The following is a 12561-nucleotide window of genomic DNA, read 5'->3' on the forward strand; positions in this document are numbered from 1 at the left end:
AATATGGACTTTAAAGTATACTTCGATCTGGTGATTTGGATAAAATACTGCAGGAAATAGCTCCCGAGGGGAAAAGTATAATCTATGTCAGTGTTTATATATTATGTAAATATTATATATAAAATGTGTATAATATATATATATAAGTAAATATACATATGTAAGCACAGATGTACACATAAATGGAACCAATGTACCTGCCTCTCTTGAGAACCGAAAAGCAAACATTAGCAAAATGGAATAATATAAGTTACTAAAAATGATAAGCCCACACACTATTAATACCTTGAAATAGGTGCATGAAATGCAAAAGAAAAATCTTATTGTGGTCCCTGTTTTAGGGATATAATAAAGTACAAGACTATCAGTTGTTGCCTCAGGGACATGACATGATATTGTAGAGCGGGGAAAATAGATGACTCTGAGTAAGTTTTGGCTAAATAAGGTAGTTTCAGATAGTGCTATGAAGATAAATAAAGTGGCAAAGGCTAGAGAGAGACTTAGGGCTGCAGGGGACCTTGCTTTGGAGGGGATGGTAGGGAGGAGGACTGTATGGGCTAAGCCATCAGGATTAAGAAGGAGCAGCCCGGTGTGGGTGGGGAAAGAGTGTTTTAGGTGGAGGGAGCAGCAGGTTTAAGGGTGTGACATTGGAATGAGTGTGGCATTTGTGACCAAGAGCACACCAGTGTGGCTAAACCTTAAAGAATAATTATAAGTTTGCTTGGATTACAATAGAAACTAAGTTGCTTTGGAATTGTCTAAATAGCCAGGTTTTTACTCTTCTATGGTTTAAAAAATTTTATTTTTTGATTGTGAAATTATGGCAAAAAGTACAGAAGCATACACAACGAATGTACATTTTATTTTATAAAGTTTATCTATTTTTAAAGATTTTATTTATTTAATAGAGAGAGAGAACACACGGGAGAGCATGGGAGTGGGACAGAAGGGGAGGGGTAGAGGGAGAAGCAGACTTCTCGCTGAGCAAGGACCCTGATGCAGGATTCAATCCCCGAACCCTGTGATCATGGCCTGAGCTGAAGGCAGACACTTAAGTGATTAAGCCACCCAGGCACACAACAAATGTACATTTTAAACAACCATAAAGGAAATATTTACAGCCTCACCACTAGCTTACAAACTAAAATACTTTTAATCCCTTTGTCACCTTCTGTTTACTTTCCTCAGCCCCCAGCATTGTGTGGCCTTTGAGGTAATGATTCACTTGCTTTTCTATAATTTCATGACCTATATATGCAACCCCAAATATAGTGTAGCTTGGTTTGAACTTTATATGGGAGAACGATACAGTGTATTTTTTGTATGTGACTTGCTTCTTTCTGTCCAACTTGTGAAACTCATCTGTGTTGACATGTGAATTTATAGTTATTTTCACTCTACAGTGTATGAATATATTGTAATTTTCAGTTCTCTTGTTGATTGGTATTTGTTATTTTCCAGTGTTTGGCTATTATTGTGATTGTTCTGTTATGGGTTTTCTAGTATATGTTCTACAAGTGCACATGTGTAAGAGTTTATCTTGGGAATTTACTTAGAAGGTTGTAGGATGTCACCTAATTTATTAGAAAATACCAAAGTACATAAGTAAGTATACCAATTTTTACTCTTACCCGACAGTGTATGAAGATTTCTGTTGCTCCTCGTAAGGAATTATACTAACACCTGGGCTTGCCAGACTAATTTTTGCCAGTCTGGTGAGCATATTGATGTATGTTAAGATTTTGCATTTTCACTAATTACCACTAATGAGTTTGAGCATCTTTTTCATGTGGTTCTAGGCCATTTAGATTTCCTTTAGTTCCTTTTGTGAAGGGCCTATTCAAGTGTTTTGTTTGATTTTTAATTGGAATTTATGCCTCACTAATTTATAGCTGTTATTTATACCTCCCAGGTGTGTGCTTATCTTCATGTTTTTATGTCTTAAAATTTTTTTAAAATTTAACACAAATTCTGTTCATCTTTCTATTAATTTATCTATTGCTTTGTAACAAATCATCCTAAAACCTAACAGCTTGAACAGCAGCCATTTATTTATTTCAGTCTGGACTTCGCTTGTCTGGGTGAGCTTCTGCATAGAGGGCAGGAAAGCTCTGCTTCTGCCGGTGGCTATCTGACCAGTGGGGTGTGAGTTGGGGGACCGGGCCACAAGTCTTTGACCAACCAAGGGGTAGTTTGGGCTTGTACACATGGAAGCCAGAGAGTTCCAAGAGAGTTGAACAGAGGTGTACAAAGTTTCAGGAGATGGAGGCTCTTAATTAACACAGTGTCACTTTCACTACATCATGTGGCCATAAAACCTAGATTCAGGGGTTGGAAGGGAGACTCCACCAATTACTAGAGGAGCTACAGAGTCGCATGAAAAAGAGAGGCACCTATAAGAAGGGATGGAGAATTGTCACTGTGCTTGTAGTCCATCACATTTTACATTATGGCATGTAGTTTTGTTCTGTACGCCAAGGGTAAGAAATTACGATCCTCTGAAAGTCTTAATGATTTAGCTTTTCATATTTACATCTTTCAATTTTTTTTAAAGATTTATTTATTTATTCATGAGAGACATACGCAGAGAGAGGCAGAGACACAGGCAGAGAGAGAAACAGGCTTCTCGCAGGGAGCCCGATATGGGACTCAATCCCAGACCCTGGGATCACACCCTGAGCCAAAGGCAGACGCTCAACCCCTGAGCCATTCAGAAGTCCCAATCTTTTCTTTATTTTAAAGAGAAAGAGGATTTGAGAAGAACAAGCTAAACATGAATTAGATAGAGGAAGAATGAAGTTTCAAAAACCATGATAGCAAGGGATGTTGATAATAGGGGGAGGTTATGCTGTGTGGGGGCAGGGGAATCTTTGTGCCTTCTGCCCTATTTTACTGGGAACTTAAAATTGTTCTAAAAATAGGGCAGCCGGGGTGGCTCAGTGGTTTAGCGCCGCCTTCCGCCCAGAGCCTGATCCTGGAGATCCGGGATCGAGTCCCACGTCAGGCTCCCTGCATGGAGCCTGCTTCTCTCCCTGCCTGTGTCTCTGCCTCTCTCTCTCTCTCTCTCTCTCTCTCTCTCTCCCCCTTCCTCTCTCTGTCTCTCATGAATAAATAAATAAAATCTTTAAAAAAAAAAGTTGTTCTAAAAATATAGTCTGTTAAGAAAAAAATTTAAGAGAGAAAACCAAGCCATGACAGTAGCTGAAAGAGCTGGTGAGCATTATTAGAGAGTTTGAGAAGTGAGAGAAAGCTTGTCCAGGAAGTCACTGGGGAGCCTTTGTACTTAATGATCTGAGGTAAAAAGTTGGCAAAAGTAAAAAATAAATAAATAAAAAAAATCAGGTAGCGTTTTCTAATGTAAAAGTAAGAATCTTTTGCTTTTATTCCTTGTTTAGTCAATGACTAAAATAAAAAAGAATGGTACCTGGGTTGTTCAGTGGTTGAATGTCTACCTTTGGCTCAGGTCATGATCCTGGGGTCTTGGGATGGAGTCCCACATTAGGCTCCCTTCAGGGAGCCTGCTTCTCCTTCTGCGTATGTCTCTGCCTCTCTCTCCATCTCTCATGAATAAATAAATAAGATCTTTAAAAAGTAAAAAAGAGAAAATTTCTTCTACTATCACATTAATAACAGCCCTCATTTTTTACATTGTTAGCCTCCCTTTCTTGTCCATATTTCTTTTTTGCATGAGTACTCTGACCAGCAGTTATGATTGCATTTTATTTTTTTCAACTTTTCAGTGTGCTTGACGTGGAACTTCAACACAGTCTGCCAGTATTCATGGTACTGAGACAAGTAGTGTGGGGAGTACAGGAGTCAGTGAGCAGCTTCTTAGAAAGTGCTTTAGACCAGTGGTAGGATTATATCTGGGCTGGGGCATGTCTTTGTGCAAATAGCATTGGAATAGAATCAAGCCTTTGCTGTTGTAGTAACTGTGCTACTATGTATAAATTATTTAACATCTCTGAGCTTTAGCACCCCATTGTAAAATGAAGATAATCTTTATTTATTGTATATATGAGTATTGAATGAGATAAACAAGAATCACCTAGCATGGTCTATGGCCCATAAGATAAATGTTGCCCTATTTTAGAAGTAGGGTTTTCCATTATTATTTTTTTCTTTCTATCTTTGTATATACTTCTCTTTAAATTTTTATTGAGGAATAATTGTATTAGTATCAACATAGTGATTCAATATTTATATACACTATGATATGATTGCCACAATAAGTCTAGTTACCATCTGTCACCAAAGTGATTACAATATTACTGACTATATTCCTTATGCTATACACTCCTGTGTCTATTTATTTTATAATTGGAAGATTGCATCTCTCAATTCCTTTCACCTATTTCATCCATCCTCCCTATCCCCTTACCCTCAGGCAACCATCAGTGGTTCTCTGTATCTGTGAGTCATTTTGTTTTGTTTTTTTGTTTGATTTCTTTTTAGATTCCACATATAAATAATATCATGTGGTGTTTGTCTTTCTCTGACTTACTTCACTTAACGTAATGCCCTCTAAGTCCCTCTCTTGCAAATGGCAAGATTTCATTTTTTTATGGCTGAGTAATATTCTTTTTTTAAAAAATTAATCAATTAATTAATTTTTTTGGCTGAGTAATATTCTATTGTATATATAAATCACATCTTTATTCACTCAGCTATCTATGTATCTATGTACATTAAGGCTGCTTCCATGTCTTGGCTATGGTAAATGAAACTATAATGTAGTTTTCTGCTATTTTCTATTAATCTGCAGTAAAAAAAAAAATAAGAACCTATAAGTCTTTTGCAGAATGAATTCTTTCTACCATTTAAGCTTGTCTTTTAGTTACCTCCATGCTGCTGTTTTCTATGAAAACTCTTTGATCCTTCTGGGTTTCTCTGGCTGGAGTTTGCCAGTCAGTTAAGGGCATCTGACTGGTTGACTTTGAGCTTTGATACTTTTATATTTGAAACCTTGGCATCTAGCCAGTTCTCATCCAGTCCTGGGAGATACCATCATGTGTGTGTGTTTCCTAATCATAGTGTGAACTTTTGAATTGGGCAAGTTCTGACCCGAGTGAGCAGAGAAAGGGAAAGATCTTTGGGGAATGGGAACAATGTGAGGTAGTCACATCTCTGAGGAAGATGGTGGGGGAGGGAGTAAACATTTCTTCAGCACCTGTTCTGTGCCAGAGTATAGAAGCGAAGGCAGAAGCATCCCAGAGAGGGCCAAGTTGAGGGCAGTGGACCCCTTGGCAAAGGAGTTGGGTTGTGCTTTCTCATAAATTGAGTGGGGAGCACTACAGCTCTAGCAACCTTAGGAGGAATACATTTCTTCTAAGCCTGGACTTAAAGCATCAGGTAATCATTAAATCATTCTTTCTAGGTCTTTCAGCAGCCCAGAGGAAGTTTGCACATTCACTCAGAGATTTTAAATTTGAGTTTATCGGTGATGCAGAGACAGATGACGAACGCTGCATAGGTATGTAAAGGTGACGTTTTGATTTGCCTTCCTTCGCTTTGGCTACTAAGTAATCATACCTTTCTCTTTGTAGATGCTTCCTTACGTGAATTTTCTAATTTTTTGAAGAATCTGGAAGAACAGAGAGAAATTATGGTGAGTTGTGGAATGTAAATTAGTAAGTTCAACTTTAAGCAGGGAAAATCTGTGTTTTGAAGATGGTTTTGGTAGAGTTTTTTCTTTTTTAAAGATTTTATATATATATATGTATATATATATTTTTTTTTTGAGAGAGTAGTGGGGAGGGGCAAAGGGAGAAACAGAACTCCCTGCTGAGTGTGGAGCCTGATGTGGGGGCTCAATCCCAGGGCCCTGAGATTATGACCAGAGCTGAAGTCAAGTCAGATGCTTAATCGACTGAGCCACTCAGGCACCCCTCTGGTAGAAGTTTTGATGCATTTATCTGCAGATGAAGTAATGCTTAGTAGTGGATAAGATTTCAGGAATCTAGGTGTCTAGTTCCACAGTGGTGCTGACTACGGTAAGATCTTGGACAAGTTGCTGGACCTCTGGACCAAGGCCCTGTTTCTTTTTTCTCCTTCTCCTTCTGTGTTTTTTTTTTTTTTAAACATTTTAGTCATTTATTCATGAGAGACACACAGAGAGAGAGAGGCAGGGACACAGGAGAGGGAGAAGCAGGCTCCTCGCAAGGAGCCTGATTGATGTAGGACTCAATCCCGGATCCCAGGATCACACCCTGAGCCAAAGGCAGATGCTCAACCACTGAGCCACCCAGGTGTCCCAAGGCCCTGTTTCTTTCGCACAATAGTGGGTTGAACTATAGCAGTGCTTTCTAGATTTTTGTTAGCAGTAGAGCATTTTCGTTTAAATTGAGTCTCAGAACATTAATGTACCGAAGATAAAGGCAGAAAAGCTAATGTAGTGGTAGAGGGACAACAGAGCAATGTGAGAGCCTGACTCATACTTCTGAAGGTTTTGAGGTTGTGAAGGGGAGACTTTGGGCCTTGGAAGCCTTTAGAATCTCACTTTGCCTTGAGATTTGTGATCACAACAGTAATGGTAATGGCTGCTTTCCACATGCCTCATGCTATGCTGGGTGTATTGAGGGGATGATTTTATTTAACAAATACTCAGCAATGGATTTTGAGTGAATTGAGTAATATTTTCTCACCTTTCTTAAAAGCTTCCCTCTTAATGTCTGTTATTCATTCATTAAACAAAGATTTACAGTAGAATTGCCCCCAGGTTATTATATACTATCTATTCTCAGCAGTTTTTACAGGCTTTACAAAACTGACAAAACTATTTTTTCTATGTCCTTGAGAATGAGTACCACCTAGAATTATGCTAAAGTCTAAGTGTACAAGTAGGTTCAGATGTTGTTATACCAGTAATAATAATAATAATAATAATAATAATAATAACAATAATAATAATAATAGATCATGATAGCTAAGGTAGGTGTCACTCTGTGACTGGTACTATTTTAAGTTGTTAGTCTAATATTTCATCTAATTCTCGAGTCAACCGATATAGATTCTGTTACTGGCTCCCATTTTACAATTGAAACTGAGGGATAGTTCCTTGCCCAAGATCACATAGCAGTTGAGAGGTAGAGCCAGAACCGGGCACTCTGAAGCTCCAACCATTTTGGCCAGCTTCCTGGATGTTACTGTAATCTCTTGGGTGGTGGCAGTGGTGGGATTTCTGTTTCGTGGAGTTGCAGTAGAGGAAGAAGTAGTGGGAGAGCCCTGATTTTTATTTAAAAGTGCACTGTAACTTATTTCGTGAGATAATTTGTATATATTGTTAATATCGTAGCAGGCAGGTGAAGGTACTGTGGTCCCATTAGATTTTACTGGCATAGATGACACGTTCAATGATTATTTGTGTGATCCAAGTCACTGATTTTTCAGCAGTTTAGGAATGTCTAAATGTGATAAAAAATAGTGCTGTGACACTACCTTTCTACTATACTAAGTGGGTCTGAATGCTTTCTTAGTTTATGTTTATAGAATCAACTTTTTTGTTCTCAGACCTCTTTGATATTTAGTTGTGCTTCTGGGATCCTGAGCATTCAGCAAATACACATTTGATCTTATTGTGTGTTCTAGGTACTGTTTAGAATCTGAGCACACAGAGGCAAACCAAGCAAGGTCCCTCATGGAAGTTGTGTTCTAGGAAGGGGAGATGATAAATAAACATATGATATAGGTCAGGCAGTGATAGGTCCTACAAAATAAAATAAGGTATGTTTAGTAGCCAGAGTCAGAGAGTAGCGAAGGGTGCTATTGAGATGGTGAGTAGAGGTCTTTACTGCTGAGAACTATGTGAGACATCTTGGCATTTTGAGGAAGAGGGTTCTGGGCAGACTGGTGCTGGATTTTAGCTCCACTGAAATACTGTGTGACTACTTACTATCTTGATGTTCTGTTTGCATTCCATGTTCCTTGAGATGAACTGACTTGGTAAAAAAATGAACATGGTCTTAGCTCCAGGCTATCTGATGATAGAGATAGTGTGGTTCTCAGAGCTATTAGTAGCTGGCATCTTGACTTAATCTTCAGGGTCTTTTACCCTGAAGGTGGTGCTGAGTTTGGTGGGGCTGAGTTTCCAGTACAGGGTAGAAGTAGGAATAGGATGTTGTCTGTATAAGGTCATGAACCTCAGGGAGGAATGGGACAGTATGTTACAACCCATTTGTGGGAATAGCAACTCCTGCTGCATAGCAGGAAACTGTCCAAAGACAGAAAGCAGTTTGGGGTCGAAGTGGGAGGGAGTGGCTATGACCAACCATAGAATTAAAGGGATATCTAATGCTATTTTGTTTCTTAAACTTTTTAGTTTGAAAAATTTTGAGTGTGTATGAAGAGTAGAGAGAAAAATAATTAAACTATGTGTACTCAGTATCCAGCTTTAATTGGTTGCCACACAGCCAATCTTGTTTCTCTGTACTTCTCACTCCCTACTCCAATTAGTTTGACAGCCCATTCTCGTATTGTTTCATCTATAAATACCCTACTACAGAGCTGTAAAAGGTAACTCTCTTTTTGATCTGTAGCATCCTTGACATACTTAAAGACAAGCAATTAGTAATTTCTTTCTTTTAAAAGATTTTATTTATTTATTCATGAGAGAGGCAGAGGCATATAGACAAAGGCAGAGACACAGGCAGAGGGAAAAGGAAGCTCCCCACAAGGAGCCGGATGTGGGACTTGATCCTAGGACCCTCAGATCATGACCTAAGCCAAAGGCAGATACTCAACCACTGAGCCACTCAGGTGTCCCAAGTAGTACTGTTTCTTAATATTACAAAGAATTAGGCTATATTCAAAATAATCTGATACTCATTTAAACAGTTATTTATTTGAATCTGTATCCAAACATGTTGCATTCAATTCTTTTTTAAAAGATTTTATTTATTGATTGATTTGAGAGAGAGAGACCATGTGTGAGTAGGGGGGGGAAGGGCAGAGGGAGAGGGGCTTGATTCCAGGACCCTCAGCTCATGACCTGAGCCAAAGGCAGATGCTTAACCACCCAGGTACCCCTTGATTGGTAAATTTCTAAGTCCTTTTTAACCTGTAGGTTTTTCTTTTTCCTTTTTTCCATCAATAAGAATTCCTGATACTTTCCTATTTGCTTTAAAGGACCTTTAAAATAGTACTTCTTGGTATGCTTGGGTGGCTCAGTGGTTGAGCATCTGCCTTTGGCCTGGGGCATGATCCTGGAGTCCTGGGATCAAGTCTCACATCGAGCTCCCTGTATGGAGCCTGCTTCTCCCTCTGCCTGTGTCTCTGCCTCTCTCTATGTGTCTCTCATGAATAAATAAATAAAATATTTTTAAAAAATAGTACTTCTTCCTGAGTTATGAGTTATAATAATAAAATAACAAAATAATAGAAGTGAAAATGTTTGGTATTTAACCCATATTAATGTTTTTTCAGTGTTTCTGTCTAATCTTGATCAGGGGTTACTTATTTTAACTACGAAAATTGCATAGAATAATGGCTACCTTTGTTTTGTTTTAAATAGTTTAGAATACTTAATAAAGAAAACTTTGATGCTTTATTAGGCACTAACCTTAAACTTTTGAAGAAGAAAAGATACCTCTCTTAGGAAGTGCTCAGTATGGCCCTGGAGAATAAGTGGTAAAAAAGTGAATTAAAATGTATTCTTCTAAGGGGCACCTGGGTGATTCAGCAGGTTAAGCATCTGAGGACTCTTGGTTTCTGCTTAGGTTGTGGCCTCAGGGTCCTGAGATTGAGCCCTGCATCAGGTTCTGCTTTCAATGCGAAATCTGCTTAAGACTTTCTCTCCCTCCCTCTGTCCCTCTTTCCCATGCTTGCTCGCTCTCTCTCTTTTTCTAAAATAAATGCATCCTTAAAAATATATATATTCTACTAAGTGTAATAACACAGGTATAGGTGGAGTTGCATGAAGTGCGAAGCAGCTAAATCTTTACTTGTTAGGAAGGACTTTGTGGAAGGAGTTGTATTTGAGCTGGAGTTTGTGGAGCAGAGACACAGAGGAGGGCCTTTTATATGGCTTAACAAGTTCATACATCCCTAACACGTGACAAAGAGATGAAGGAGGTTTTAAGTAGCTAAAATGGGAGCCAGTGCATTCTGGGAACTTTTAAAAACTCTTGTTTTACTTGAAATTATTACACATTGGGGTGCCTGGGTGGCTCATTTGGTTAGGTGTCAGACCCTTGATATCAGCTCAGGTCTTAATCTCTGGGATCGTGAGTTTAAGCCCCATGTTAGGCTCCATGCTGGGTGTGGAGGCTACTTAAAAAAAATAAGAGTACTATGGTTATCAGTATTATCATTAAAGTAACCCCTTATCATCTTTATGTAACATAATGAAAAACATACATTGCAGAGCCACATACTAAAAAGGGAATGCAAAACGACAATTATAAAATAGAGGTAGAAATATTCTAAAGTTGGTTCCAGGAATTTAACAAAATCTTAGGAGTCGCTTAATCTTTAAAAGGTGTTATACTCAACTGATAAATTATTGAACACTATATCTGAAACTAAGTATGTACTATTGGCTAATTGAATTTAAATAAAAAAAAAAAAAGCAATTGGGGCACCTGGATGGCTCAATTGGTTAAGTGTCTGACTCTTGATCTCAGCTCAGGTCTTGGTTTCAGGGTAGTGAGTTCAGGCCCCACATTGGGTTCCATGCTAGGCATGGAGCCTACTTTAAAAACAAAACCAAAAACAATTAGTGTTTTCTGAAGTCCTAAATTAAATTATGTTGCATCATATAGATATTCATCATTAAGACTCAGTCATTAAACTGTGAAAAAAATTTTAATCTGTTTCAGAAGGCAAAGACCAATGTCAAAAAACTTAAAAAGCTTTCCCTCCCTCCCTCCCTCTCCTTCCCTTCCCTTCCCTTCCCTTCCCTTCCCTTCCCTTCCCTTCCCTTCCCTTCCCTTCCCTTCCCTTCCTTTCCTTTCCTTTCCTTTCCTTTCCTTTCCTTTCCTTTCCTTTCCTTTCCTTTCCTTTCCTTTCTTTCCTTCCTTTTTCCTTTCCTTTCCTTTCCTTTCCTTTCCTTTCCTTTCCTTTCCTTTCCTTTCCTTTCCTTCCTTTTTCCTTTCCTTTCCTTTCCTTTCCTTTCCTTTCCTTTCCTTTCCTTTCCTTTCCTTTCCTTTCCTTTCCTTTCCTTTCCCCTTCCCTTTCCTTTCCTTTCCTTTCCTTTCCTTTCCTTTCCTTTCCTTTCCTTTCCTTTCCTTTCCTTTCCTTTCCTTTCCTTTCCTTTCCTTCCTTTCCTTTCCTTTCCTCTTTCCCCTCTCCTTTCCTTTCCTTTCCTTTCCTTTCCTTTCCTTTCCTTTCCTTTCCTTTCCTTTCCTTTCCTTTCCTTTCATTTATTTACTTGAGAAAGAGAACAAGCTGGAGGCAGATCCTTAACTGACTGAGCCACTCAGGCACCCTGAAAGCTTTCCATTTCTTAAATGAATGTTAAGATAGGAAACTGGGCTTTAAGAATGTCTTCAGACTGGAAGCTCAACAATAAGGAACAAGTTCTTCTTTGGTTTTGAGCTCCAGGTGTATATATACACACACATGACTGATCTGTGTACTTCAACAGGCTTAGATATAAATAGTTCAGCAAATGCTGTGTGTGTGTCTATTACATGCCAAACACTATGCCAGGTGCTTTAAAGACAAAGGCATAGTTCCTGCCTTTGCATAATTAGCCGTCCATTGGGAGAAATTGCCCAAAGCATGCTTTGTGGTAACAGAGTTCTTAGGGAATTCAGGGAGGGCATGTTGAAATGATGTTGGAGACATCATTTCAGACCTGAGTTGACAGATGAATCAGAGTTATCCAAGTAAGGAAAGATAGAAGTGAAGCACTAGTTTCTTCCCTATGAGGAAAAATGATAGAATTTTGGAAAGAGGGAGGGATCTGTTTGCATATTTCCCATCAGTGTCTGTCTCAGTAGCTCTTAAAGCCAATTGTTGGGGAGGGAACTGGAAAGAAGGCTAGTCAGGAAGTCTCAAAGTGTTTCCCCCCCAACACCTGCACTGGAGTCCAATTTCTGTGCATGGATGTATCATGCCCTTTGAAAGGCCAATATTGACTTTTTCAGGGTAGTTCTCTTTTCTTTTTTCTTTTCTTCTCTTCTTTTTAAAAGATTTTATTTATTCATGAGAGACAGAGAGAGAGGCAGAGACATAGGCAGAGGGAGAAGCAGGCCCCCCGCAGAGAGCCCCATGTGGTACCATATCCCAGGACCCTGGGATCACGACCTGAGCCAAAGGCTAATGCTTAACCACTGAGCCACCCAGGTGCCTCCAGGGGGTAGTTGTTTTCAAGTGAGCAGTTCTTACTGATTATTTTGCCAGCCTTGACTGTGAAAGTAAGTCGTGTTGGGGAGCTGGGTGCTGTTTGTGGCCAGAATTGCTGAGCTCACTTCTGTGTATCTTCTCCCAGGCAAGTACTATGTGATATTTCACTGCCAGAATTCTGGAGATGCTCTCTCTGGCATGGCAGGACATGGTGTTCTTCTCTGAGGTGGGCAGCTGTCCAAGAATTTAAGGACTTTTGAAATACTGCTGTTGCGT

At 39.1% G+C, this 12561-nt stretch overlaps 1 protein-coding gene across 9 annotated transcripts in view; it reads left to right on the forward strand.

Annotated features, from left to right (window-relative positions):
- ARHGAP10 (Rho GTPase activating protein 10) overlaps window positions 1-12561 on the forward strand; it is a 326786-nt gene that overhangs the window by 96168 nt on the left and 218057 nt on the right. For 7 of the 9 annotated variants that reach the window (XR_013350990.1, XM_077846304.1, XM_077846297.1 and 4 more), the window contains 2 exons: window positions 5378-5473; window positions 5547-5608. Coding sequence is in view for 8 of the 9 variants with exons in the window: in XM_077846304.1 (XP_077702430.1) it covers window positions 5378-5473; window positions 5547-5608 (158 nt within the window). In the remaining variant the exon portion in view is untranslated. Of the gene's footprint in view, window positions 1-5377; window positions 5474-5546; window positions 5609-12430; window positions 12512-12561 lie in introns of all 9 variants that reach the window. The other 2 variants (XM_077846305.1, XM_077846302.1) reach the window with 2 other exon arrangements.

The sequence above is a fragment of the Canis aureus genome, chromosome 13 (assembly GCF_053574225.1).
Source record: "Canis aureus isolate CA01 chromosome 13, VMU_Caureus_v.1.0, whole genome shotgun sequence".
NCBI classification, from domain to species: domain Eukaryota; kingdom Metazoa; phylum Chordata; class Mammalia; order Carnivora; family Canidae; genus Canis; species Canis aureus.